Source organism: Podarcis raffonei, chromosome 8, assembly GCF_027172205.1.
Source record: "Podarcis raffonei isolate rPodRaf1 chromosome 8, rPodRaf1.pri, whole genome shotgun sequence".
NCBI lineage: Eukaryota > Metazoa > Chordata > Lepidosauria > Squamata > Lacertidae > Podarcis > Podarcis raffonei.
This window is the reverse complement of record NC_070609.1, coordinates 7,809,316-7,835,788: the sequence shown is the minus strand read 5'-3', so window position 1 is coordinate 7,835,788 and position 26,473 is coordinate 7,809,316. Positions and strand designations below refer to the sequence as shown.

The following is a 26,473-nucleotide window of genomic DNA, read 5'->3' as shown; positions in this document are numbered from 1 at the left end:
TGAGCGCCTGGGCAAACCGAACAGCTTCTCTGCAGCGACGCAGAACCCACGGGAAAGGTGGAAGGGGTCGGGTGTGTTTGCACACACCTAACGGAGTCGAGCTCTGATCTTCCGGGACTACAGCCATCAGCTGGAGGAGGGGAAGAGGGGAGAGGCTGGCAAAGGCAGCCTTCCATCTCCGCCCCACTCCTCTAGGCTGGTGAGTTGCAGAATCGTGAGTGCTTTCAAGCTGGGAAAAGATGAAGGAGAACCGGTGGGAGGGCAGGGGGAAAAATCAGAGTAGGTAAGGAATAAATACAGTCTTCCAATATATTAAAACAAAAATTGTTATCTAACGTTCTGGCTGCCGTTTTCTCGTGTTGCCTGTGCGCATTACACAACGAGGGTCGCCCTGGGACAGTATCTGCCTTCTGGCAGACGCAGTCCTCAGCACACACCCACCCTGCAGGAGATGCTCAGGCGTAACCACCAGCCCACCTGCCAAAATATCCCTTGCTTTGTAGTGAAGGCTGATGTCGGAAGGAAATGTAACCCAAAAAAAAAGGAAGGAAGGAAGGAAGGAAGGGGGATTTGTTGTTTGCCTAGCGCTGGGGTCTCCTGGCAAGAAGGTGGGGGGGGGCAAGCTGGCAGAGCTGGAGGGCAGCTTACATCATCCCCATTTGCAGCAGCGAATTGGCATACATCATTGGCTTGACGTTCGGATGAGGCTGGGGAAGGAGGAAGAGAAGTTTGGTTAGCAAAGGTGCACCCCCTTCCAAGAGCAGGGGTCCCCAAATCAGGTCCCTGTCCCCTTGCTTCCATAAACTCCTCCCCGGTGCCCCCTGCCCCATCAAAAGCACCACTCAGAATTGTAGCAAACTGTTCCAATTAAAGCTTTTTGGTTTAACTGATTCAGCAAAACCGACACACTTGATCCAGTGTGGAAAATATTTTTACGCCTTCTTGCAAAAAGAAGGGTCAAGGAAACTGACAGCATAAAATGTTTTTACATGACGGCTTTCCTGAACGTGCACACACGGCTTCACCTACCACAGGTGTTCAGTAAGTAATTCATGGGGAAATCAACAGCTCTTGCCAATAATCGGCTACCTTGTGACTTGTGCCAACTCAGGATTGTGAATACAAATGGACTTGGGAATCTTTTGCCCAATGCAGGACTTGAACCCACAGCCCTGAGATTAAAGGCCTGTTTGTGTGGCAAGATCCCAGGCAGGGGGCCGAGAAGGAGTTGGGGCATCGGTGCAGGCGCACTTGAGAGCTGCATGCGACCGCTAAGCGCATGGTTCCAGTGGGGGAAGGACTCACCACTGCTGTGAACTGGTGGAATTCCGGCCGCAAGTCTGAGCCTTGCAAGTGGATGTAGGAACCCTTATTGCCCATCTGGTCACTGGGAAAGAGAAGGTGGGGGAAAAGAAGAGGGTTAGGGCAGCATTTTCTCAGGGTTTTCAGGATATTTGATTTGGTATTTTGATTTGATATGGATATAACGAGGCGTATTTTGGATTTTTGTAATTGAAAACTAATAAAAAATTGTTTATATATAAAAATTAGGAAGTAGAGCACCACCACGGCAGCGTGCCCCCTCGCACACTCACCAGTAGTTGGGGGCAGAGAAGACAGTGACGCACTTGCCATCGTGAGCCATCTCATACCCTTCCGGCTTGACTTCGTGGCTGCGGATGATGTAATCTAGGTGGTTGCGCTCAAGGAAGCTTTTGGTGACGTCGGGCCCGAACTGGCAGCTCACGCCACGCTTGCTGATGGACCGGCCGTTCTGGGTGGAGGAGAGAAAGACACCCTTGGGTGCAACGGCAGCCTTATAAACATGAGATGGTGAGGGGTTCGGGTGCCCAGTATGTAGGCGACACCAAGAAATCCACTGGCGTCCATCTGTCTCGGTAGACAGAACCAAGCAAAAAGGAGAAGAGCTCTTGATATAAACTCTACAGCAGAATTCCCCAAGCTTGGGTCTCCTGCTGTTGTTGAACTACAAGTCCCATCATCCCTAGCTAACAGGGTGGTCAGGGATGATGGGAACTGTAGTCCAAAAGCAGCTGGACCCAAGTTTGGAGAACCCTGCTCTATAAGGCAGGATAAGAACAACAAGAAGAAGAGTTTGGATTTGATATCCCGCCTTTCACTCCCCTTCAGGAGTCTCAAAGCGGCTAACATTCTCCTTTCCCTTCCTCCCCCACAGCAAACACTCTGTGAGGTGAGTGGGGCTGAGAGACTTCAAAGAAGTGTGACTGGCCCAAGGTTACCCAGCGGCTGCATGTGGAGGAGCGGGAACGCGAACCTGGTTCCCCAGATTACGAGACTACCGCTCTTAACCACTACACCACACTGGCTATCTCTCTCACTGGATAGAGAAGGCCGTACTAGTGGTGGTGCCGCTATGTATATCGAAGACAGCACTCAGCCCAGCAAGGGGCAGACTCCTCCACAGAATCATTGTGGGCTGGGATACCAGGCCCCAAGAGTAATTTAGACCTGGGGAAATGCTACTGTCCCTCCCCACCCGGTCAAAATGCCCAGGGAGATCTCGGGATGAAGAATGAAATCAAGGAAGCGTCCGAAAGAGGAGACGTTGTAATCATGGAGCAACGGGCACGCAGCTCGCGAGTCTCACCAAAGACCTACCTGGGGTTGAGGGTCTGACCAGAGCAAGTCGCACATGGGACCTGCAAATGAGAAGGAGGCAAGTTCAATAGATGAGCAGGGAGGAACGCAGACACAGAAAGTGAGGCCTGTGGCTGGTGGGCACCAATGATGGCTGCCAGCTGACTGCCGGACTCTACGATTGCCAGGTGAGGCCTTGCTGGTGGTGCCACCACTGGGGGATGCCTGGCTGGTGCTGAGACGTAACAGGGCCTTTGCTGTGGCGGCCCCCCAGTTGTGGAACGCCCTCCCTGGTGAGGTGCGCCAGACTCTCCATCATCGTTAACTTTCAGGAGGAATTTGAAAACATTCCTGTTTGCACCCAGGCACGTGGTGGCTGAAGACTACTGTTCTGGGCAACCCTAAGGTCACTGGGCGGAAGAATGGCTCTTAATTGTAACTGCTTTTAGCTGTTTTTAATTGCAGTCGTTTTGAGAACGCTTTCACCGGTTTTCAAATGTCTGCTTTGCTTTTGTTTTAAACGGTGCTTCCGCTTGCTATCCAGGGCTCTTTGGGGAGTTGAGGGCAGGATATAAATTCAATCAATCCATTAATCACAGAATTAAACCTGCCTTTGCCAACCGACCTGGTGCCCTCTAGCGATGTTGGACTGGACTCTCCTTTATTGAAGGTTTTTAAGTACAGGTTGGGTGTCCGTCCTCCATGGATGCTTTAGTTGAGATTCCTGCATGGCAGGGGGTTGGACTAGAGGACCTTCGGGGTCCCTTCCAACTCTATAATTCTATGAGCCAACTCTGAGGCCTTCTGCCCTACCCCTAATCTGCTCAGATCTAGGGTTTACACCTCTTTTTTCCCTTCTTCTTCTCCAAGCATGGCTTCTCTTTCTTAACAGCAGCTGACTGGCAGCAGTCTTCCCCATCACTTTTGTCTCTGTGCCAGGCAAGCTTCACCTGCCAAATTTCTGCTCCTCAAAAACAGGGGAAGCAGTGGCTCCCCATCTGTGGAATGCTCTCCCCAGGGAAGTTTGCCTGGTGCCTTCACTAGACATCTTTTGGCGCCAGGAAAAAATGTTCCTTTTTAACCAGGCCTTTGCCTGACTTGATCTACATCAAGGGTCAGCAAACGTTTTCAGCAGGGGGCCGGTCCACTGTCCTTTGGACCTTGTGGGGGGCCGGGCTATATTTTGGGGGGAAATATGAACGAATTCCTATGCCCCACAAATAACCCAGAGATGCATTTTAAATAAAAGCACAATTTTACTCATGCAAAAACACTAAGCAGGCCCCACAAATAACCCAGAGATGCGTTTTAAATAAAAGGACACATTCTACTCACATAAAAACACACTGATTCCCAGACTGTCCGTGGGACAGACTGAGAAGGCGATTGGGCCGGATCCAGGCCCCGGGCCTTAGTTTGCCTAGCCATGATTCTACACCCTATACCCTTTTAAAAATTCTGGCTTTTTTGGGGGGGGGTTATTGGGTTATTGTTTTTGTTTTGATTTTATGTATTTTATATTTTATGTGAACCGCCCTGAAACCTTTGGGTATAGGGTGGTATAGAAATTAAATAAAGAAGAACAGCAGGACAGTAGGTGGGTGGAGAAAACAGAAAGACAGCTAAGCCTAAAACTTTTAGATGACTACATTGGTCAGATTCGCCAGTCAATCCCAAAAGGTTTAAGCTAACAAAAAGGTGCCCCTAGTGAATTCTAAGAAGGGCAACCACAACCTGCTAGGCAGGAAGGAAGTGAAGGGGGGGCAGGGCTGTTCTCCCACACAGGGTGGTAAGTATGTCCTAATTTTCAGAAAGCGTCCTAGTGGAGTTTGTGGGAGAGACAACCCAGCCAAGATCCCTTTCTCCACGGCAGGAAAAGCCACCCTCGTTCCCTCCCAAAAATTAGCCGTAAATTAAGTGCAAGTGGCAAGTGCCATCTTAAAAGAGGTGCTCTTGGAAGAGAAGGGGATGTCTCTTCTCAGATGGTGCATCCTCAAAAGAGAGAGCGCTGCTTTCGTTGCAGCTCAGAACAGTTTCCCCCCTCTTAGATCTGCCAAAAAAGCTGCAAAACATCTTCATGTATGCGACAACGGCCGCGAGGGTTTTAATAGCACAAGGATGGAAGACTGAAGAAACCCCAACTAAAGAATCATGGCAAGAAAAATTGATGGACTATGCAGATGGACTGGCAAAACTGACATATAAGCTACGGGACAAGGATAACTGTGACTTTAAAGGTGAATGGGAACCCTTTACAAAGTATCTGAAGACGCAACAAAGCGAACTGGACTCCTTGGCTGGCTTTGAATAAACATTCACAAGCTTTTTATTGATAATAATCAGCTAAATAGTTTGAGGATCTATACAGCTGTGTAACATGCAGAAAACAGCATTCTTAGAGAAACCAAAGACTGGAACTGAGGGAAGTCGGGGGGTGGGTGGGTTTTGTGTGGGAGGGTGGGGGGAGGGAGGAAAAATAAGGATGATATGTTTCTGGATAATAAGTTTTGTTTTAATTTTGAATAAAAAAAGTTTTGTTTTTTAAAAAAGAACAGTTTCCCCTCTCTTGTGCAAATTTATGCCTGTTTAAATCGCTTAGTCCAGAGTTTCCTAAACGTGGTGGATCTCAGGCTGTTTTTGGACTACAATTCCCATCACCCCTGACCACAGGTCCTGCTAGCTAGGGATGATGGGAGTTGTAGTCCCAAAACAGCTGGAGATCCGAGTTTGGGAAACCCTGGCTTGGTTGACCAAAACCTGATGCAATGAATTAACAAATATTTCCTTTCGTGACTATTCCCTTGCTTGTAGCATTGATAGCCATACCCTCTGGGCGGGAGCACCAGGAAGGTCCCAGGGCCAGCATCTCCAGGTAGGAAAGCAGCTGCTGCCAGTCAGTGCGAACAATATGGAGCTAGATGGACCGATCGCCTGGCTCATTGTAAGGCTGCTTGCTTTGCTCCTATGGGTACACAAGGCTGCCCAATCCCCACCAGACAAATCACCCCAGCCCTTTGACCCCGCCACCGCTCACCCGAATCTGGAGGTTGCCTGTTCCTCTCGATCTTCCTGATATCGTCTAACGTTATGCCGTCTTCACTGAAGAGGCCACCGTGCATTATCTACCCAGGGGGAGAGAAAAGGAGAAAGAATAGCAAGGGTCACCACGACTGCTCAGCTGAACTGCAGCCCCCCACCCAAGCGGCCGGCTGCTCACCAGGACCTTGCCGTTGATGCACTGCGCCAGAGGTAGCCACTCAAAGACCTCGCTGAAGAGCTCAAACATCTGGGCTGTGTATTTGGCTTTGACCTCTCCCTCAAACCCATAGATCTGGTTCATATTGTCCGTTTCGTGGTTCCCTAGAGAGCAGGAGGAGTTAAAAGGCCAAAATGAAGGGGGATTTTGGTTCGAGTTTGCAGGAAAGGGCTTCACCCTCCCTCCCATCCCTAAACTTCCAGGGCTGATGATATTACAGTCGTACCTCGGAAGTCGAACGGAGTCCGTTCCGGAAGTCCCTTTGAATTCCAAAACATTCGGAAACCGAAGAGCGGCTTCCTTCTGATGGGATACAGGAAGCTCCTGCAGCCAATCGGCAGCCGCGGAAGCCCCGTCGGCTGTTTGGCTTCCAAAAATAGTTTGCAAACCAGAACAGTCACTTCCGGGTTTGTGCGTTCGGAGCCAAAACGTTCAAGAACTAAGCTGTTTGAAAACCAAGGCATGACTGTATCATCATCCTCATCATACCACTCATCTGGCGGAGTTGCACCAGCCACTCTGAGCAGTTTCCAACAAAATATTAGAAAAAAAATTAAGGATGTGAGAGTTGTTTGTGTTGGGATACTGCCGGGGAGACAGGGGCATCAGGCAAGCCCCCAGCTAGCTCCAGCCACTGGCCAGCAGCTGGGCAATCACCAGTCTCCCTTGGAACAGCATCAAACAGCGACACGAGCCTCAGATACGTTTAGAGACTCGGCACGCTCTATCAGCAGTGAATAAATCTTCTCACAATGGAAGTGGTGGACAGAGAAATGTGTAAGCATATTTACAGCATTTATTCAGCATAGTTCAGGAACAAAGGGAAAAACATGTCTGCTTCCCTTCGTGTCCAGCAAACAGCAATACTAGCAAAAGCAATATATAAAATGGAAGTTCCCAGCAGACTGTGCTGGAAGTAAACAGGCATGTGACACACAACAGTCATGCCTGTTTCCTTTTAAGGTGGAACGGGACTACCGTATTTTTCGCTCCATAAGACGCACCTAGTTTTTAGAGGAGGAAAACAAGAAAGCAATGCAAAGCCTCTTGAGCGAAGAGGCAGGAGTGCTACCGCTGCGCTCAAGAGGCTTTGCGTGGCTATCCCCAAAGCTGGAAGAGCAGGAGGGATCGGTGCGCACCAATCCCTCATGCTATTCTGGCTTTTGGGATAGCTGCACAGCCTCTTCAGGAAGCGGGATGAAGGCTCCCCACTGCCCTGAAGAGGCTGCGCAGGGCTAAGCCAGAAGCTAGAACAGCGAGAGGGAGCACTGCGCAGCGATCCCTCTCACGGTTTGGGTGGGCCAATGGACTGATCTAATAGCATTTGATAAAGACAAGGCAGGAGGAGGATTCAAATCACAAGAAACAAGATTCTGACTTCTGAATACCAGATGCTGGAAACCACAGCAGGGGATAAGAAGACGAGGAGTTTGGATTTGATATCCCGCTTTATCACTACCCTAAGGAGTCTCAAAGCGGCTAACATTCTCCTTTCCCTTCCTCCCCCACAACAAACACTCTGCGAGGCGAGTGGGGCTGAGAGACTTAACAGAAGTGTGACCGGCCCAAGGTCACCCAGCAGCTGCATGTGGAGGAGCGGGGAAGCGAACCCGGTTCACCAGATTACGAGACTACCGCTCTTAACCACTACACCACACTGGCTCAAATCCTGCTTGTGGCCATCCGACAGGTATCTGGCTGGGCAGATGTTGGACTAGATGGGCCAATGGCCTGATCAGGCAGGGCTCTTCTGATGTTCCTACCTCGAAGTAGGTGGAAATGATCTGGATATAGCAGCTTAAAACCGAAGAGCGTCAGGATCACCTCCACGGAGAAGGAGCCACGATCAACAAAGTCCCCGTTGAATATCTGTGGTGGGGAAGCAGCTGTGCTCAAGGGAAAAAACCGTAAAATGCAGCCTGTGGATCCATGTGGATTCCACCCACACACACACCCAGCTTCTTTCTTGTCATCTGATGCATCACTTCCCCAAGAAATGCCAGGCCTTGTCTAGAGCTCTTGGGAAGGCAAGCAAGACAGGTAAACACAAACTCAAGGATAGATTGCTGTGATGCGGGCAGAGGGTGACAATGAAAGCAGGTGCCAAACGTGGCTTCAGAAGAGCTCAGGGAGCAATGACAGAAGCAGGTAAACGTTGCTATGCAAGGATCCTGCCCTCAGAGCAAAAAGACAAAATGAAAGGTTCACCTGGATGAACCTCCAGAACATTCCAGCTCCCGTGGTTCTAGGGAGGCTCTGAAAACAAGCTCTGAAAGCATGACCCTAGGCATGTTTACACGGAAGGAAGTCCCATGAGCTCAGGGGAGGCTTGTTCTGTAGTAAGGGCATCTAGGATTGCAGACTGAATGTGGATCCCAGGAGCCTGTACAGAATTCTTGGAAGCCTCAACATTCATTAGCAAGAACAGGGGGTGGGGAGAGCAAAGGGGGGAGGGAGAAAGGGAAGAGTTTCTATCCCTCACATTTGGAGAGAGAAATCTGAGCATGCATGGACAAAATATGTGGAAGTGGCCACTGGCCAGAGGGCATTTCCAAGTGAGATTTCCAGCTCAGAAAGTCTTCACATTGCCTACCCCAAAAATTAGAGGATTGGCAGGAATGAGCATTACTTCTTAATTCATAACAAATTAATTAAGGAGCAGCCACACACTTTTTTACCTGCCCCTAATTAGCAGGTCCCAGGGTGGGAGTCAACCATTTAAAATTCAGTACTAAAAGTGGCCTAAAGCAAGTACCGTATTTTTCGCTCTATAAGACGCACTTTTTCCCCTCCAAAAATTAAGCGGGAGCGCTGCGCTCCGGAGGCTTCGCATTGCTTTTCCTGAAGCCTGGAGAGCGAGAGGGGTCGGTGTGCACCAAACCCTCTCACTCTCCAGGCTTCAGGGATAGCCGCCTGAAGCCTCCGGAGAGGCTTCGCTGGAGAGGCACTAAGCAGCTTTCCCTCTCTGCGCAGCGCCCCTTCAGCGAAGCGGGAGGAGAAATGGAAGGGGCTCCGGTTCTCCTGCCGCTTTGCTGAAGGGGTGCTGTGCAGAGAGGGAGAGATTTTTTTTCCTTGTTGTCTAGGTGCATCCTATGGTCGCGTGCGTCCTATAGAGCGAAAAATACGGTAACAGCCACCGGAATCGGGCAGACCCTGAAAAAACACATCTCAGGCGTCAAAGAGGTGTATCTTCAGCATCTGCCAAAAGCTGCATAGTGAAGATGCCAGACACACTTCCTGGGTGGATTGGTGGAAGTCCCACAACTTAGGGGCTGCCGCAGAGAAGGCCCTCACCTGGGCCACCACACATGCACACACCCCTTGAAATTTTGGGGGTTTCCGAAAGTTACCAAGATGGCTCCCTCTGCTGATCTTAGCACCTGAGAAAAGGTCTGCAGGGAAGGTGGCAGCCTCCAAGAACTTTTCCCCAGATAAATTCAGGTGCACACAGAAGTTCTACAAATTGGCCTATAATTTTCCCGGGTGGAATGAAGTGTTTGCCCCCAGCAGGCCGGTTCCCTCACATCTGGGTGTGCGGAGAAGCAGGAATTGCGGGAAGTCATTGCTCCCTGCCATTTCTCCCTTTCCGAAGTCCGTCCATCTGTCCCCTGCCAGGAACCCACCAGCACAGTTCCCTTTCCACCCAAGGAGGGGGAGAAACAGGTGAACAAGGCCTACAGTGGCCCTAGAGGAGCGGCAAGTAAGGATACATATGGATTCGTTTCCGACGGCAGCCCATTCAATTCAAATATATTCAAGAGGTCGTAATACTGTCCGTGGGTGTCTCCGCAAACAGTTATTTTCTCTGTCTGGAACAAAAAAGAAGTGGGGTGGTGGTGGTGGGGAGGCAGAATAAGACAACAGAGGGAAGAGGCGTGAAGCTCAGCCAGATAATGCTTATTTATAACCAACTATTTTGGGATGCTTCTCCTCCTCCCACTCTTTGGATTTCCCCACACAAGACATCACGGTCTATCCCGCAAGAAGGAATCTACGCAGGGCCCAATGGGGCTGGCGTGGTGAACCTGCGCAGAGGTGCCCTGCTCCAGAGGTTTCTGGACTCCGACCATTGGCCATGCTGGCCAGGGCTGAGGAGAGCTGGGAATCCAAGAGTGCCTGGAAAGCCCAGGAGACTCCCAGCCCCTGATTTAAAGGGATGGGTTGTCCGCACAATTTGCAGGCGGTGTACGCCAACCCAGACTCCTTTAACTGTTCTGGCCTCCTTTGCAGAATGACAGCGCTGCAAATCTGCTGGCAAACCCCAAAAAGAGCCCTAGGCTCTCATGATTATTCCCAGTATTTCCTAGGAAGGAACAGCAGAGGTGATAGCAATAAGCAATCTGAGCCTGTAACGTGGATAAACTTTTGTGCTGCCGTGGCGGCTCATGGGGACAGCAGTCACGAAGCAAGGCATGGCTGCACTCTGTGTGTGTGTAGTGAGAGAGATTGAGAGATCACTTGGGGAGCCATGATCTCTCTCAGAATCCCCATACTCTCAAGCTAATGGAACGTTAAAATTCCTTAAGGATGGCATGCAGCACAGACACTTTTGAAAGAATGGCTGTTCAAGGAGTTCTGAAAACCTGGAGATCTATTTGCAGAATGGATCTCCCAGGCCTTGATGGAAAAATAGTAAGACTGCAGGTGATTTTCAGATTATTTTGACTGGTTTTATGTCTTATGCAATGACTGAAGAAGGCACGGTTACTGCCCTGCACATCTACAGAGCAGTATTCTGGAGTGGAGTTTTTTTTTACAGCTCCCTGTCTTTTTGTAATCCCGGGAAGCTGAGGAACGTCTTTAGAGATACAGTGGACGCTCAGGTTGTGAGCGTGATCCGTGCGGAAGGCACGTTCGCAACCTGCAGCGCCGCATCTGCACGCGCGTGGGTTGCGATTTGGTATTCTGCTCATGCGCAAACCGTGATTTAGTGCTTCTGCGCATGTGCTGAAACCTGGAAGTGACCTATTCTGGTACTTCCGGGTTCAGCGCAGTGCGCAACCTGAAAACGCGCAACCTGAAGCGTCAGTAACCCAAGGTATGACTGTATTATTCTTTGTATGTTTTCCCTTCTGGTTTGAATTTTTTATGTTATTTAAAAATCAATCAATAACATAAATTGTCCCCCAAATGGGAGTTCTGAGAAGAAAAAAATTGTCAAGGAGGGAGGCAACAGACCTGCAGCTTTCAATTTAAGTGTTGTGGGAGCACAGAGAGACACGCACCTCTTTTAACGTCGTTTCTACTAGGGTGGGGAGTTTTGATAGCACCTCTTTCACTTGCACCAAGATCTGCAAGGAGGAAGAGAGAAGTCAGTCAGAGAGAGAGAGAGAGAAAGAGAGCAAATAGAGGCACGGTGGCAGAGAAGAAAGATGAATGCAAATTATTATTACACATATATGTCTGCATCGCCCTTGAGCCAGTGCCACCAACTGGACTCATCCACTTCAGCCCCGACTGGGCTAGGCGAGCTGGGTAGCACTTCCAGAGGCCACCTTCTGCACAGGAACAGGTCAAAGTGCTGTGGACTCACAGCTTAGAGTTGTGAGCACCGGATTCACTCCCACAAGAAGACAGTCGTCGCACAGCAGAGTATAGCAGTATACAGCAGAGTATATAAACGACTCAGAGAGCAGCTCTGTAGAATATCTTCTTTATTCTATCTACAACTATAATACACAACTATGTACAGAGCTAAATGAGGTCTAAACGAAAATGCTGAACTGCAATGAGTGTCTGCAGCTGCTCTTAGCAGCAACCTTATCTATACAGAGATCACACACAGTCTCTCTCTAACACTCAGTCTCTCTCTCTCTCTCATGTGAGGCTGGAACGGAATAAGTAGAGAGCAGAAACCGCCCCCTCCTCCCTGGAGAATCAGCAGAGAACATCAGCAGATTCTTGGATATGGGAGGGGTGAAATCTCCTCAATACACACTACCTTTCTTCCAAGGAGCTCAATCATGCGGCGTACATGATTCTCCCTCTCCACGTTTTACCCAAATGACAGCCCTGTGAGGGTGGCTAGGCTGAGAGGCAGCGACTGACCCAGAGTCACCCAGGGAGCTTCAGGACCAGTGGGGATCTGAACCCTGGTCTCACAAGCAGTCTAACCCAGTGGTTCTCAAATGTTTTTCCTCTGGGCCAGAGTGGCTGGGGCAATCCAGCCAGATGGGCAGGGTACTACTACTACTACTATTACATAATAAAAGTTTGCTTGCGCCACACTTGCTTGCGGCCTAGGACCCACGTACCTACAGGACCGCCTCTCCTGGTATGCCCCGCGGAGGACCTTAAGGTCCACAAATGACAACACCTTGGAGGTCCCAAGTAGCAAGGTGGTTAGATTGGTCTCAACTAGGGCCAGGGCCTTTTCAGTACTGGCCCCGACTTGGTGGAACGCTCTGTCACAAGAGACTAGGGCCCTGCGGGACTTGACATCTTCTGCAGGGCCTGCAAGACAGAGCTGTTCCACCTGGCCTGTGGTTTGGACTCAGTCTGACCCTTATGTTTCCCTCCCCTTATGGTTTTGATCTATGGGCTACTATTAAAATGAGGCTGCATTTTAACCTGTATTTTAAATTGGGGTTTTTTCCCTATTATGTTTTTACTGTAATTTTACTGGTGTTAGCCGCCCTGAGCCCGGCTCTGGGCGGGGAGGGCGGAGTATAAATAATTTTTTAATTATTATTAAATTTTAAATTGATAAGAAATACATTGGAGAACAAGAAGAAACAACTCCGAACACCGTAACCAGACACTGGAGAGACCTGTCAGGAGTAAGCATGGACCAATGGTACCAAATAGTATGGGAAACAGCCCTACTAGAAAAATTAACTAATAAACTGAAACTGACACAGGGACAAACAGAAGAAGACGCCTTCACCCCGGTATGGCTCCCCTTTATCACATACACAGCCCAACAGGACAATGACAATAATCCACCAACAGCATACAAATCAATATGGCTAACCTGATCCAAAACACACACCCACCTCACTCACACACGAAAACAAAGATCACCACAGCCAATCACAAGCAAACAATCACACCCTAGGCCAACCCCAACCTCTCTCACCACCAAAGGAACACAAGTGAACAACACAAGCAACGCTGACACCAAACTCTACATACATTAAACATAATAGAAACACCGCCACCCGACCCCACCCCCATCCATCTTCCCTCTCTCCACCCCCCTTTCTTTTTTCTTTCTTTTTTCTTCTCCCCCTAATGCCTCAACAAATGAAACGGATTTGTACAAATGTTACATGGAAGAAGAAGAAAAAATACGAGGCACTACACTTCTGTAAAACAAGAAAATCCTTAATAAAAAATATTTAAAAATAAAGAAGAAACAACTCCTAGCAGTGCTCAGTTCTGAAAATATCTCTATCCATATTCTGCAAAAAAATTAAAAAATTACACTATCCTATACTACACTGAAATGTTTAAATGTTTCTTTAGATTGTCCTTGAATCTACCCACCATCCTCACCTTCCACACCCTTTGAGAACCCCTATTCTAACCTCTACACCAAGGGGGGACAGGATGGGGAAGAAGAGTCGAGGCTTCCAATGCGTATGGCTTGGATTAGCTTAGATCAACCTTTGCCATTCTCTTGCCCTCCAGAGGTTTTGGACTACAACTCCTATCATCCCCGGCCAGGACTGCTGAGAGCTGGGAGTATATGCGCGACTGTTTTTAAATGTCCTTAATGATTTGAAAAGCCTGTTCTGCTGCCTGCCATCCTGGCCTCCTTTGGAAGAGCAGGGGAGGAATTTAAATAAACACGTACTTGGCGAAAATGTCACGTGACTGTGGTCCACAAGTGCCAATGGCCTGCTGCGGTATGTACTGTGCATGAGATATGCCTTCAATTACAGGCAGGTTGCAATGATCCCCTTAGAGCAGGCATGTCCAACTCCCAAGAGATCTACAGTGGTACCTCGGGTTAAGTACTTAACTCGTTCCGGAGGTCTGTTCTTAACCTGAAACTGTTCTTAACCTGAATCACCACTTTAGCTAATGGGGCCTCCTGCTGCCACTGCGCCGCTGAAGCATGATTTCTGTTCTTATCCTGAAGCAAAGTTCTTAACCTGAAGCACTATTTCTGGGTTAGCGGAGTGTGTAACCTGAAGCGTATGTAACCCGAGGTACCACTGTACCAGGATCAGCTGGGGATCTACCACTAGATCGCGATCTACTGGTTGGACATCCCTGCCTTAGAGCAACCCTTTAAACCTCTTGCAGCTCCATGCCATAGCATAGAGAACCCAGCGTTTCTGCAGCCCTGGGGGGCGGCACTCAAGGGAGGAAGAAGAGGAGGAGGAGGAGGAGGAGTTACCTGATAGGCACATTTCCTGTGGAGCTTCTTTTGATCCTTGTACCACTGCATTAATTCCTTCATGAATGCAAGCGTCACTTTCCCGTTGTCCAGCTTCGGGCCACTGTACTCATCCTCAATGGCTGGGGAAGCAGGAAGATGGAAGTGAGTGGAGGGGCAGAACGCAAACACAAGGCCAGCCTAGCATCACGCGGGGGCGGGGGGCATAGCTGTCAAGCGTCCCTTATTTGGCGGGACAGTTCCTTATCCCAGCGCCATGTCCCGCTGCTGTCCCTTATTGATGATGTCCCTTAAATAAGCTACTGAAGGTAATGGGGCCCTTTCTATGTCCAGCTGTCCTTTGCCAACAACACATTGTTGCTGTTTTTTTGTGTTGAATATATGCTATATGGTAATTTATGGACCTAATAGGTATCTAAAGCCATTTGCACGCAACAAAATATGTATTTTATCAAATTGTTGATCCCTTATTTACGATTACGATATCTTTATTGTCATTGTCCCTTGCGGGACAATTTTGGCTGCTGATCCCTTATTTTCGAGGCTGCTGGTCCCTTAATTTCAAATCTGTAAGTTGACAGCTATGGCGGGGGGGGGGGGGGGAATCCGCCTGCCCCTTGGCACCCCAAGCAACCACCCAGGTAACACCCACTGCGTTACAGGTAAGCAACTTTGGGTTCAATACCTCCCCCCCTTGCCTTTCACTAATGGCTCCATCCCAAGCTGCCCTGGGAGCCTTTTTCCTTCCGGCAGAAGAGTTTTTAAAAGTTCCAAGTAGACAAAGCAGGGCACCTCATCGCCCTCCCGCATTGCTTTACCATTTTCCTGAGTGTGGACAGGACACCTGATCCCCAGAAACAATCACAGAAACCTAGAATTGGAGGGGACTGTGAATATCATCTAGTCCAATTCCATGCAATGCCGAATCTTTTGTCCTAAGTGGGGCTCAAACCCACGACCCTAAGATCATGCTCTACCAACTGTTTGCCCGAGATGGAGGCGGGCAAGTGTCTGCATGTTCACCTCAGAACAGTACCGTTTCTGCAAGACCAAAGTGTCTTGCCAGGGTTCCCTTCCTGTAATTGAAAAGCCTGCAGCTGCCTTTCCGCTAATTGGGCTGAACTGCCAAACTCGAAGGACAGCAAAATGCCAGGAGGCGCGAGGAAGGCCCCTGCTTGTAGAAATAAGCTTTGAATGCAGAATCCACAGACGTCCAGGATGAAAGCGTGCGGTGGCTTAGTCCAGACAGTGAGATTAAGGGACGCAGCTCGTGCCAGCAGCTGGCCCGCAGAGGAGAAGACCAGTCTATTTATTTTTCCTGATTAAGCCTCTCCACGCCAGGGATCTATTTATGATCAGAGATCTTGATCTATTTCGGGCGCTGGCAGAAAAACCTTGGCGCAGCCTCCCGTGCGAAATGGCATTAGTCACCAGCGTGAGGATGGCAGGGCTCCCTTGGAAAGGAGGGATGCTGGGATGAGGAGGTGGTGCTGCCCGGCGATGGCAGCGGCCCCCAATCCAGACCCTAACAAGCAGGGGTCCAAACTAGCTAAAAAGGGGTTCCATCCAACAGAAGCGTGAAGTGGCTGCAAGCAGCAACCTTAGCCTTGCACCAAAGCAGAGACCTCCCATTGCCTTTGCTTTTTTTACTTCTAACAAGCATGATCTCTTTCCTTCTGGTCCTTATCTCAAGCCTCTCTTGAAACCTCTTTCAGACAGTGTTCTAGAGAATCCCCAGGATTTTCGAGTGAAAAGATCAGTAATGGCAGATACTTTGGCCAGTACGTTTCCGAGCACAATTCAAAGTGTTGGTGCTGACCTTTAAAGCCCTAAACGGTCTCGGTCCAGTATACCTGAAGGTGCGTCTCCACCTCCATCGTTCTGCCCGGACACTGAGGTCCAGCGCCGAGGGCCTTCTGGCGGTTCCCTCACTACAAAAAGCCAAGTTACAGGGAACCAGGCAGAGGGCCTTCTCGGTGGTGGCACCCGCCCTGTGGAACGCCCTCCCACCATATGTCAAAGAGAAAAATAACTACCAAACTTTTAGAAGACATCTGAAGGCAGCCCTGTATAGGGAAGCTTTTAATGTTTAATAGGTTATTGTATTTTAGTGTTCTGTTGGAAGCCGCCCAGAGTGGCTAGAGAAACCCAGCCAGGTGGGCGGGGTATAAATAATAAATTATTATTATTATTATTATTATTATATTTGGCCTGCCGTAACCTATTTTTTCTCCTGCAGTTTCTGCCAGGGGTGAAGGCAGTGGGCCTCTTCTCAAGCACACCTACTATTAACTCAAGGTGTAAGAGACTGAGGAGGAGGCACCGACCAGAAAACCCCCAAGAGAAATCCCAGAGGAGGATGGCTCAGAGCCTTGGGATACTGAAGAAACAACAGGGTTTAGTGAGCAGGAGGAACCCGTGACAGGGAGCAGTTCAGACTCTGAGGCTGAAGCAGAGGAGAGGGGGTGAAGAGGCTGCTGGAGAATTCAGGGAGTGTCCCCCTCCTGCTGCGACAAGAATGCACAGAATAATGAAGAGGGCAGAAGAGAGATCAGAGGTGCGCAGACACAGTTTGAGACTGCTTGGGAAACGTCCGGGAGAGGAGGAGCCTTAGAGTGGGTGGAAGGCAGGAACCTTCAGTCCTGGCAACTGCTCTATGGGGGCAAGACCTGCTGGGAAGTGTTGCTGAGTTGTACACCATTTCCTTGAATAAAGAGTTGAGTTCACTGACTACTGATTCTGCATCTTCCTGCTGACCTTCATCTGGCTCCAGCCCTGACCCACAGCAATGCTAGAGTCCTGTGTGAGCACCTTGAAGTATGTCCCAGAATCCTCTGCAGTATGCAAGAGTTCCACAGCAGATATGCAGAGACTCCCGAGCACAGGAAGTTTGAGAACCACTGGGCTCGAGTCCAGCAGTTAAAAGATCTACTCTAGCACACAGCCTTGGGAAGAAACTGGAGACAAGCAATTAGGAACAGGGAGTACAGGAGGCGATGCATACGATCATGAGTCGTGCCCCAAATCAGAGACTACACAAAGCATGCTGGGTAATTGGGCCCTGTGGCACATCTTTCAGGCCATCACAGGGCTTGTTCCTGCCTCTTCCAGCCCTCTCTTTGCCTGTGATCATTACTATGAGGGTTTGGTCTCCGCACAGAGCATGTTAAAACACCTGTCAGAACGGCTGATGCCTGAAACTTTAGCAATGGGGTACTGATTAGAGCCTCGCTGAAGATGTCTCATGTGGATTAGCAGGAAGCTTGGAAGTTCCCCTCTGGGATTCAGCTGCACTTTGAGCACCTTGCCCCAGTCAGGTCGCAGTCAACCCCCCCCAGTATCCACTGTTAACAGCTTCCCCCTGCCACATCCTCTATGAACTCACTCATGTTCTCTATGTCCAGGGAGTCAACCACAGACCGTTTGTGCTCATCACTGGCGATGGCCCGCTCAAAAGCCTTCTGCTTCACAATCTTATTGCACTCCTGATACTTCATCTTAGCATCCTTGTCGTTCGGCTTCACCTTGACAACCTGTGGGCAGAGGAGGGAATTTATATATATTCATCATCTACAAGTTGGGAATCTCGTAAATTCAGGCCTGAGCCTTTGTGTGCAACACCAATTTCTCAAAATGCGGTTTTAAGCGGATAACAATTTTATTATGCTGTATTACAATTATTACTGTGTATTTACAAGATATTGTAAACCGTCCTGAAATGTGGCCTATGAAGTCAGGTAATAAACAAGCTACTTTGACATGTTTCTCTCCTCTTTTTGCTCTCCATCACAAAAAACCTACAATGTCCTCACACGCACCATGTTGGCACATGGAGCTGTATCCATTTTTTCCAGCATCTGCTCCATTTCTTGCCGAAACCTTTCCAACAAACAACACGAGCTCCCCTTGTCCACAGGCCTCGTCTGCCACACACTCTTAAAAACTTCTGAGCAAATAGAATGCTTATGAACATTCCTGAGCCACTGAGCTACAGGATAAAGGTAAAGGTAAAGGGACCCCTGACCATTAGGGCCAGTCGTGACCGACTCTGGGGTTGCGACGCTCATCTCGCTTTATTGGCCGAGGGAACCAGTGTACAGCTTCCGGGTCATGTGGCCAGCATGACTAAGCCGCTTCTGGCGAACCAGAGCAGCGCACGGAAACGCCGTTTACCTTCCGGCTGAAACTGGAAGCCATCTACATTTACCTCGAGGTTTTGCCCCTCCCCACTCTTAGCAGCTCTGAGGGGATAAATTGTCAGAGCATTCCCCACCCCAAAACCCCTGCATATCCTGTCCTTAACCTGATATTCCTTTCGTCTCTGACCACTGTCAAGGCTGGGGACACGAGTGGCGCTGTGGTCTAAACCACTGAGCCTCTTGGGCTTGCCGATCAGAAGGTCGGTGGTTCGAATCCCCGCAATGGGATGAGCTCCCATTGCTCTGTCCCAGCTCTTGCCAATCTAGCAGTTTGAAAGCATGCCAATGCAAGTAGATAAATAGGTACTGCTGCAGCGGGAAGGTAAACAGCGTTTCCATCACAGTGTTCCGTTGCACCAGAAGCGGTTTAGTCCTGCTGGCCACATGACCCAGAAAGATATTTGTGGACAAATGCTGGCTCCCTCGGCCTGAAAGTGAGATGAGCGCCGCAACCACATAGTCGCCTCTGACTGAACTTAACTGTCCAGGGGTCTTTTACCTTTCATTGTCAGAGCTCCACAAAGCCAATTGCTGGGTGGCCAATCGCAATCACCCTTCCCCATCTTGCCCAGAACAATAATGCCATCCGAAATGAAGGTGTGTCTGTGTGTTTGGACATGTGTCTTCTCTAACTCTGTCCTGGAGCTTGGAGAACATGGAACATCAGGAATCTGCTACGTTGCTCAAAAGAGGTTCCTTTGTTACTTTGCCACACTCTCGTGCGAATGAGAGAAGGCCACACTCCTCCCAAAAGTCTTCTGTCTGAGTAACGGGACTGGGGAGAGGAAGAGGGCCGTGGTGGTGATGGTCTGGCATTGTCCACAAATAATGGCTGGCTAGAAAGCCGAGCGAAGATTTGTGGACTTCTGAGGAATTATTCAAAGCTGACACTGGCTTCGCAATCTTAGCCCAGTGTGAAGCAACACCCCCCCCCGCCATTGCGCCAACCCTAGATGCTCAAGAGGAGAAAGCCGCCACCCTGCTTACCGTCTCATAGTCCCGCAAGGCTGCCTTGAACTTGCCCAGGGCCATGTTGCTGGTGGCCCGCCTGTAATAGCCTTTGATGTACTTCTTGTCCAGCTCGATGGACTTCGTGGCGTCGGCCAGGGCGTAGCCGTAGCATTCCGTCCGCAAGTAGGCCAGGCTCCGGTTGCCATAGTAGATGGCGTTGGTGGGGTTCAGTTCAATGGCCTGGGTGTAATACTTCACGGCGTTCTCATAGTCCTTTGCTGGGAGAAGAGGGGAGGAAAGGCAGGAAACGGCTGTTATTAGGGAGCCATTGCATGCTGCCAGAAGCACCCCTTTGGCTACGGAGCCCGGAGGTGCAACTAAACAGATGCCAAGCTTTTATTATTTCATTAAATTTCCAATACTGCCATGACAGGGCGGTTTAAAATATAAAAGCACAAAAATGCACAACAAAGCAACAAACAAAAACTGTTATTCACACAAGGAAGAGAAGGAAGGCGAGGTGTGAGAAGCTAATCCGTGGAAGGCTCACCTGTGCCGTTTACACGCACGAGTGGGCTATGCACAAAATCAGAGAGCTGAAAGGGACCTTGAGGGTCAACTAGTCCAGCCCCCTCCAATGCAGGGATCTCAACCCGCTTAGCTTTGCCTGAGTATGTCTAAACTGCTTTTAAAGTCATCAGAGTTGGCATGAAGAGGACAAAGAGACTGGGGAAAAGCAGGTCGGGATATCCCAGAGTTCTCCTCTCTTCTGTCAAGAGGAAGCAACATTCCTCCATGCCAGGAAGAGGCACCCTGGGAAGGGGGACCTAACTCTGGTGCAATTCACCTAAAGGCACACAGTGCATATAGCTCAGTCGGTAGAGCCTGAGACTCTCAGGGCTGTGGGTTTGAGCCCCACATTGGGCAAAAGATTTTTGCATCGCAGGGGGTTAGACTAGACTAGACGGTTCCTTCCAATTCCATGATTCTTCTATAAAGAAGAATCCGCATTTCAGCTCCCTTCTGGTGTTACCTTCTTGGCCAGTGAAAGACATGGACCTCTGCCTGAACATGACCCAAGGTCACCTCTAGACAATACCTTAATAGCTTCCCCCAAGCTGCTGGCCTCCAGATGGGAGTATCAGGTTGGTGGAAGCTGGTTTAGACCAAGATGATTGCTGTATGGTAAGCAGACACATGTCTGTGCAGCCGCTTCCTTTGCTACCCAAGCCCCGAGGCAATCTATGAACAACAACAACCACCCTGTTCCTAAGAATCAGAAACACAAATGCAGATCCACAGGTGCTCCAGTCATCATGTGTTTCCGCTGTTCCTATTATGCCCACCCTGCAGACTTTCCCTTCCCACACTGTGATGCTGGTAAGTTGGGACTGTTGGCTACTCCCAAAGTGCAGAGGTGGGTGGGTCTTTTGGGGGAGCAATCCCCCATTCAGCTTCACTATAAACCTCCACAGCTGCAGCCCCCCCTTGCAGGAATGTAACCTCAGTTTCTTTGCCCTCACCCATCTCAAAGCAGCCCCCAGACATGGTTTTAGGGTTCCCACAACCCGATCAGAGATGGACAAGAAAGGCATAGCTGCATGTTATCGGCACGCTGGTGAAATGGAAGCCCAAACCTTTGGATGACTCCCCTCTGTGGTTCCATGTAGATGTTAGAGCGCGGGGGACAATACAGACCCCCTGGAAGCCTGGAAGCTAAGAGGCAAAAAGCAAGAGCTCTCCCTCACCATCATCTGGGCATGCCCGTCCAGGAAGGAGCAAAACCACCAAAGAGCCTCCGAAGTCTAGCCCCAATCCAGGCGGATACCAACGGCAGTGGTATCAAAAGGAGCTGAGGTTCAGGAAAACTAACAGAGCAGCACTCCTCACTCCATCCTCCTGGCCCACTCGCAGGTGTAAAGTCATCCGCTGGCAAAGTAAGCCTTCTTCTGTCTCATAACTGGGCCTGAAGCCAGACTGCAATGGATCCAGGTCATCAGCGCCCTCTAAGGCTGAACAACCGTCCTCAGGCCCCCTCCAGACAGAAAGGTTGATGAGACTGATCCACCACCTCTAAGCTACAAACCTGGTGAGCTGTAAAACGCCAACGGAGGCAGTGCTTTGGACAGCATAACAAGCAGCGTACCAACTTCCTGCGCCCAAAATGCACTAGTTAAAAGCAGCTCCTTGCTTTGCTTTTCCACCTACAGCCTAGAAAGGTTCCCCTTCCTCAAACATAGGGTGGGACAGCATTTGCTATTGCTCTCTCCACAGCAAAGGCAACCAGGACCCAATCCTGTCCCCAGAGCTTGTTTTTCCTTTAAAATCATTTTTAACCATGCACACACCTACCTAGGAGCAAGTCCCGCTGGGCGCATGCATAGGAACGAGCTGTTAAACAGACCTTGGAGGCCCAATGAAATTATGGAAGGAAATGACTCCTATCTCTTGGGGCAGCTAGGAGGGGACATTCTCAATGACAAACATACTCCTCTTTAAATAAGCTCTTCTGCTTACTTGCTTCAGGAAGCTGGAGAGACCAGCCAGATGGAGATATCAGTAGCCAAGATGCCGTCCAGAAATGTCCATGTGGTCACAAATAGACCCAGGCAAGCCACAAAATGCACCTAGGTAAAGGGACCCCTGACCATTAGGTCCAGTTGTGACCGACTTTGGGGTTGTGGCGCTCATCTCGCTCTATAGGCCGAGGGAGCCAGTGTACAGCTTCTGGGTCATGTGGCCAGCATGACTAAGCCACTTCTGGCGATCCAGAGCAGCGCACTGAAAAGCCGTTTAGCTTCCCACCAGAGCGGTACCTATTTATCTACTTGCACTTTGACGTGCTTTCGAACTGCTAGGTAAAGGTAAAGGGACCCTGACCATTAGGTCCAGTTGTGACCGACTTTGGGGTTGTGGCGCTCATCTCGCTCTATAGGCCGAGGGAGCCAGTCTACTGCTTCTGGGTCATGTGGCCAGCATGACTAAGCCACTTCTGGCGATCCAGAGCAGCGCCCTGAAAAGCCGTTTACCTTCCCACCAGAGCGGTACCTATTTATCTACTTGCACTTTGACGTGCTTTCAAACTGCTAGGTTGGCAGGAGCAGGGACCAAGCAATGGGAGCTCACCCCGTTGCGGGGATTCGAACCACCGACCTTCTGATCAGCGAGTCCTACGCTCTGTGGTTTAACCCACAGCGCCACCCGCGTCCCTTAAACACTCTGTGAGGTGAGTGAGGCTGAGAGACTTCAGAGAAGTGTGACTGGCCCAAGGTCACCCAGCAGCTGCATGTGGAGGAGCGGAGACGCGAACCCGGTTCCCCAGATTACGAGTCTACTGCTCTTAACCACTACACCACACTGGAGCACCTAGAGCCCAGCTAATTTCTAACACTGCCAATGGGGCTTACTTCTGAGTAGACAGGACTGTGCCATTAAACAACTTTCTGTACCCAGAATCAGGGTGATAAAGAGTGACAAAATGGAAGGGCTGAACCTTTAAAAGATATTTCGGCAAGAAGCAAAGATTCTGATTTGCCTTAAGGATTTAAAGTTAGAACTAGGGTGGAAATAACGCTAGACGGACAACACAATCAAATTTCCCCCAACAAATTACAAGTTATGCGTTTTATGTATGCAGTGCCAGTGAGGACAGAAACCAAGAGTACATTACGGCTCTGCTGAACTGAAATAGCCAAACATGTGAATGTGGGGCAAGTTCCCGCAGCTTATTTGACAAAATATAAAGAGACAGAATTACTCCAGAAAATAAAGAGAAATGTGCACATTTCCATATATGTGAAGCTGCCCTCACTTGTCTCCATGGATCCGTAGACGCCAGAATTGCGAGGCTATAAAAACATCTTGTTTCAGGGCATGAGCCAACATCACAGGGGATTAAAGGAGAACCATATTCTGAAAGTTGGCCGAGGTTCTACCAAATGCAACAGAGTCCAAGAGGCCTGGATTGTTTAATTACAGAGTTGGTCATCATGTGACCCGAGGGCACAACGAAAGGTTAAGCATCATGGCTGCGGGAAGGCAGAAAAGCCTCCCAAATCCATCTTTAAGAGTCTGGTGTCAAGGAAGGTGTTGGAGGCTTAAGAACAAGAGCTCATAGAGGTCTACTTGAAGGAAACCCCTTTCTGCCATATCCCAAAATGGGAAGATGGACCAAGTCAGATCATTGGTCTATATAGCCCAGTCTTGATTGGCACTAGCAATCCAGGATTTCAGGCAGGAGACATGCACAGCCTTACCTGGATTTAACCTGGCACCTTCTGCATGCCAAGCCGATGTTCTACACCTGAGCTATCACACTTGCTCTAATAATCTGGGTCACTCCTTTACACTCTCCTAAACAACACACCTCCACCACTTACTCAGCCAGAATTTCCCCATTCATCTTAGATTCAAGCCTCCTAAGAAAGTTATTGGGGAGAAAACCTCTTCAACAAGGTCATCTACTTCCTCACTGGGTGCTGTGAATCCAGCCTGCCGTTCAGCAATGCCTGCAAAACTCTGCAAATCTGCTGCCACCTTCAGAGATTAGAATCCCTTTGAATGCTAATCCTGCAAATTGATCACAATGCTCCCCCCCTGAATAGATCATTCTAGTGGACAGACCGTGTGTCATGGGATGGAAAGTAGAAAGTCTACTTGCTTGCAATTAACAGGTTTAATGTAACAGGGAGGAAGGAAGACCATTAACCTGTAATTTGCCTGGTGTTTTTCCTACCTAGAGGACATCATGAACCCAAGTATGGCTAATTTCACACATTCAAGTCACAGAGAGTTATTTGTTTCCTTACGGGAAGCAAGGGAAGTCATGGCTGCCCAACACATCTCACCTTTAACTCCCCATGTGAAGCACATACCTCTGCACATGTTTCTCCAAGATGACACGGTCCCTTTAACTACCCTTCTTCTCCCCCATGGAACCACAGATAACCCACCAACATCGCAAAAAAAAAAAACCTTCCAAGGAACCCACTGTAGGCAGACCTGTGTTCCCATAAGTTGCTCTGTCCCAACAGGACTCTTCTTCCTTCCAAGCTAAAATGAAGTCCTTTGCTTTGCTGCAAAATCCAATGGGTTCCAATTACAAACGTGGTTGACTCCAACTGAAGACTGGAAAGAGCCTTTTGACAGCAGGAGCTTATTCCACAGCAGAATAATGTACTTCAGAAGGTGATAGACTCCCTTTTACTGCAAGTTTCTAAGGCAGGAGCCGTCTGGCCTCCTATCAGGGGATGCTGTTGCAGCCAAATTCGCCGCTCAGCCAAAGGGCTTAAGCTAGATGACCTTTGGGATCCTTCCCAATACTATGATTCTATGCCCTCTACCCCATGAGCTCCCTCTCGCAGACAACCAGCCCAGGACACGTTTCATACTTCCTCCCTCACTGACTGAGCCCCTCTCCCCACACACTCCCGAGAGAGCATCTTCCTCGAATCCTCCTCCTCCATCAAATGGAGCCAGTGGTAGGGTTGCCATATGTCCTCTTTTTCCAGGACACGTCTTCATTTTCAAGGGTGTGTACAGTAAGAGTCATCACAGCGTTCCACGGTTAAAAGCAGAAGTCGGCAAATATGTCCTATTTTTTGATCTTCAACATATAATAATAATAATAATAATAATAATAATAATTTATTATTTATTCCCCAGCTCTGGGCGGCTTCCAACAAAATATTAAAATATTGTAATACATCAAACATTAAAAGCTTCCCTAAAGAGGACTGCCTTCAGATGTCTTCTGAAAGTCTGGTAGTTGTTGTTCTCTTTGACATCTGGTGAGAGGGCGTTCCACAGGGCGGGTGCTACCACCAAGAAGGCCCTCTGCCTGGTTCCCTGTAACTTCTCGCAGTGAGGGAACCGCCAGGAGACCCTCGGCGCTGGACCTCAGTGTCCGGGTAGAACGATGGGGGTGGAGACGCTCCTTCAGAGCGGAGGCACTCAGATTATGAGCTCTGGACTAGGACCAGGGTTCAAATCCCCATTCGGTCAGGGAGCTCACTGGGTATGACCTTGGGGGCCAGCGGCAGCCTCTCAGCCTAACCTACCTCACAGGGTTGTTGTTGTGGGGGTTCGACGGGAAGCATGGGAGGGTGAAGGGGGGGGAGCCATGCAGATTACTTTGAGCTCTTTGGAGAAGGCAGGAAATTAATGCAATAAATAAATAAATAAATAAATTTATTATTATTATTAATGCTCCCCCTCATTAGTCCTCTCTCACACAACAACCCCCCAGGGGTGGCACAGGAGGCCCCTCCCTCCCTCCACCTCCCCATCTCTTTCCCCACAATGGGACCCCCTAACTCTAATCAATAAGCCCCCTCCCCACAAGCAGCCCAGCCCTCCCACTGGCCACCTCTCCACTCAGATGCCCCTCATTAGCTCCTCCCCTCTGGGAAACCACGCCCCTTTCCCGTGGCCCCTCCCCTCCCGGCTCCTCCCCTCCTCCCTCAAGGTGCCCCGCCCCCTTCCCCTCACGGCTCCTCCTCCCTGCCGGCCGCTACCTTTGAAGAAGTCGTTGGCCTGTGTCTTGAGGGCCTCGGCCCGCTCCAGCGCCCCCGGCTCGCCCTCCTGAGGCGGCCGCCCGGAGCTCCCGCCGCCGCCGCCGTTCTCCGCCCGCTCTCCCTCCGCCATCGCCGCCGGGCCGTAAAGCGAGCTGCCCTGACAACCAGCGAGCAAAGGAGGAGGGGGAGAGAGAGCCCACCAGCCGTCAAGCGCGGCGGTCGCAAACAGGCACCTAGCGGGAAAAGAGCGCGGAGCGGGGGGCGGAGCCGGCGGCGACGTCACTTGACTGACGTACGGAGGGAAAAGGAGGGGCTTGGCGCCCATGCGCAGAACCGAAGCTGGGCGGAATCCTGGTGGTTTCCATTCTCTCGCGCCGAGGAGGCGGGGCCTGAGCGACGCGCCTGACCACAGAGACCCCTCAGTGGAGGGGATTCCTGCCTCAGACACCGGCCTAGAGCGTCCTCCAGGGCGAATGGAGGCGGAGCCAGCGCCATGATAGGCCTGCAGCCTTAGAAGGAGGCGTTACACGATTAGCCGCGGCGGTGCCCGGAGAGCCACGATTGGTTGCTTTGTTAGGATAGGCCG

The 26,473-nt window shown here is 49.9% G+C and overlaps 1 protein-coding gene across 1 annotated transcript; it reads right to left on the bottom strand.

Annotated features, from left to right (window-relative positions):
* Window positions 1-415: 415 nt before the first annotated feature.
* Window positions 416-26,227, bottom strand: PPP5C (protein phosphatase 5 catalytic subunit). The gene is made up of 13 exons (XM_053401886.1): window positions 25,888-26,227; window positions 19,409-19,650; window positions 17,608-17,755; window positions 14,223-14,344; window positions 11,101-11,166; window positions 9,586-9,684; window positions 7,639-7,744; window positions 5,837-5,979; window positions 5,654-5,741; window positions 2,641-2,681; window positions 1,596-1,774; window positions 1,306-1,387; window positions 416-707 (listed from the first exon to the last, which is right to left on the bottom strand). Exons 1-13 carry the CDS (start codon window positions 26,210-26,212, stop codon window positions 645-647), a joined length of 1,704 nt encoding a protein of 567 aa, XP_053257861.1. The 5' UTR covers window positions 26,213-26,227; the 3' UTR covers window positions 416-644.
* Window positions 26,228-26,473: the final 246 nt, after the last annotated feature.